At 36.0% G+C, this 2,500-nt stretch overlaps 2 protein-coding genes across 3 annotated transcripts in view; one reads left to right on the top strand and one right to left on the bottom strand.

Moving 5' to 3' along the window:
- Window positions 1–2,500, top strand: part of LOC122634387 (odorant receptor 22c-like) — a 46,509-nt gene that overhangs the window by 29,798 nt on the left and 14,211 nt on the right. The window lies entirely within an intron of this gene.
- Window positions 1–2,500, bottom strand: part of LOC122634385 (neurotrimin-like) — a 244,353-nt gene that overhangs the window by 13,202 nt on the left and 228,651 nt on the right. For both annotated transcript variants that reach the window (XM_043823280.1, XM_043823279.1), the window contains 2 exons: window positions 1,756–1,812; window positions 348–434 (listed from right to left, as the gene is read on the bottom strand). In XM_043823280.1, coding sequence (XP_043679215.1) covers window positions 348–434; window positions 1,756–1,812 — 144 coding nt within the window. The remainder of the gene's footprint in view (window positions 1–347; window positions 435–1,755; window positions 1,813–2,500) is intronic.

Genomic DNA, 2,500 nt, shown 5'->3' on the forward strand with positions numbered 1-2,500 from the left:
GACCGTTTTCTACGGCCGCCTTTTCCTTTCTCGAATTTCCCACGAGAAACGTCCGAGTGATCGATGCATTCGTTCGAAAAAAGATCAAGATTGAAGAGAATGCGTTTCGCGAGTAAACTCGAGTGGGTTTACCCGTGAAAAGCGAGCAAGAAAAAAACGTCATACCTTTGCTTATATGCACGTACGTTTACTACTACATATACACGCGAAAATTTTTCACCTTTTTCAATCTTTATCATCTCATCTTTATCTATTTCCTTTCTGATTTTTTAACGATGATACTCGCGATAAAATAATGATTTAACGTCGCGTATAGAATAACTTGTAATTTTAAAATGTGTACTCACTCGTTTTCATATTCTTATCGTTGTGAATCGTCAGCAAGTTTGGATTTGCATAAACGGAATTGTTCAGCTCCGTTATCGCCTCCCAATCTAAAAGAAGAAAAGAAGAAGAAGAAAGAGAAAGATACATAGAGACGTGTGTAACGTATTAACGATAAAGATGATCCGAAATAATTTTTTTTACTAAAAAAAGAAAAAAAAAGATCGTCAATTTTAGATAGACTCGTATCATTCTCCAAGATAATTGCTTCAGTCATATAACAATTTCAATTAATCATACCTATGATAGATAATACGAGAATATTCGTGATAATCAATTAATAATATTTATATTTTATACGTCACTAAATATCTAACCGAATTACTCATACTCAAAAAAAAAAAAAAAAAAAAGAAGAAGAAAAAGGGAAAAGAAAAGGAAAAAAAAATGTAATCTTTAACTTAATAAGAATAACTAGATTATTCGTAAATTTCCTGATTAATGCCAGAGAAAATTTGTAAAATAAATATTAGGAATTATGCTTATGAAAAAGTGTATGGCAATCAGAGAATAACGAAAAGAATTTGGTATTCGTTGAAAGATCTACTTCGTTAGCGTTCTTGGTAAGGTATTAACGACCGTATGTACTAGATGCTACATCGTCGTACGAGTTTCAAAAGTAGACGCGCAAAATCAACGCCACGCGATGTGTCACGTAACGTTGTTAACGCGAAAGGAGATGATTGCATCGCGCATAATGAAGAAGCACCGAGTTTGTCCGTCTCTAATGAAATCGTATAAAGCGGAACGTGCCGATGTACTTAACAACCGGAAACACCGTTGTTCCCACTATTCAAATTGGATAATGCAATTTACGTTAATTGTGACTTCAAATGGTACTGGTGAGATGTGAAAGAGAAAGATAGAGAGAGAGAGAGAGAGAGAGAGAGAGAAAAAGAGAAACAAGGCTTGCAAAGAAACACAAAGAAGGAATCTACGAGGCTCTCTCTCTCTCTCTCTCTCTCTCTCTCTCTCTCTCTCTCTCGCTCTTGAAAATAATACGTGGGTTCGTTAAACTCTTCATATGATTGTTATACATCGTTAGTGGGTAATATTAATTAATCAAAGAGATATTTCTTCGAGCATTATCGATCTTCTCCAAGTTCAATAATCGTCGATTACTCGATGATCATAGTTATTTATTTATTTACTTTTCTTTTCTTTTCTTTTCTTTTCTATTTTTCCCATTCATTTTCACTCGCTATTGATAGTCTATCGCAGTGGAACAAAGAATATACATTCATTGACTAATTTTTGAGAATCGACGTATCAATTTTCATAGATCGTTTACACGTTCTTATCGAATCAATGTCATTCTTATATAAATATATATCATAAAGTGACAAAATGCGTAAATGAAAAGCAACTCACCTTTTCTAGGGATCTCGGTGGTTGACGGGCTCGGACTGGTGCTCGGGGGTGGTGATTCTGTGAACAGAAAATTTCTGATTGAATCAAGCGCTCTCTCTAAAGGGTTACTTAACACTGCTATTAAAAAAGTGCTATTAAAAAAAAAAAAAAAAAAAAATGTTTAACAGGTCTAAATAAGAATTATAATAAATCAGTTTTTTATAGTCATTGAAAAGTATAGACAGATAGTTTCTATCTTTTTCTTTGGAGAAGAATAGAAAAGGGTTTAGAGGGTAGTAGTTGGTTGGGTCGAGGGTGAGGTACAGTGAAAGCAGCAAGAACAGTTATGGATCGCGCCACCTGTTACTAACTTTGCCCTGAAACGTATTAGCCATCGTGGCGTCGACCGAGGCCGGCCAAACTAGAGATCATATTTTACCTCTGGAGCATTCTCGTGCCTTTCCAACCCTCTCCCTCTTCTCCCTTCCACTCTTCACCCCCCCCTTTTGGTCCCTTTGGCCACCTCTTACAATCTCGTAGCATCGTCCCTTACCATCGTCTCGGTGAATATACTTGAATAATTATTCCTAATTTCGTCATTCGTCCTGCACGTGTCGTGTTCTCCTCTGAATTTACTACTACTTGCTGCTCCAGTAGTAGTAACCAGAATCTAGTCGGACATCGGTTAATATACAGGGAAACGAGTCAGTAATTTTTCGTGGACATGTTTAAGTGGATTTGTATCTTTTGCTCGTTCGTTCATTCG

This window comes from Vespula pensylvanica, chromosome 14 (assembly GCF_014466175.1).
Source record: "Vespula pensylvanica isolate Volc-1 chromosome 14, ASM1446617v1, whole genome shotgun sequence".
Classification (NCBI taxonomy): Eukaryota; Metazoa; Arthropoda; class Insecta; order Hymenoptera; family Vespidae; genus Vespula; species Vespula pensylvanica.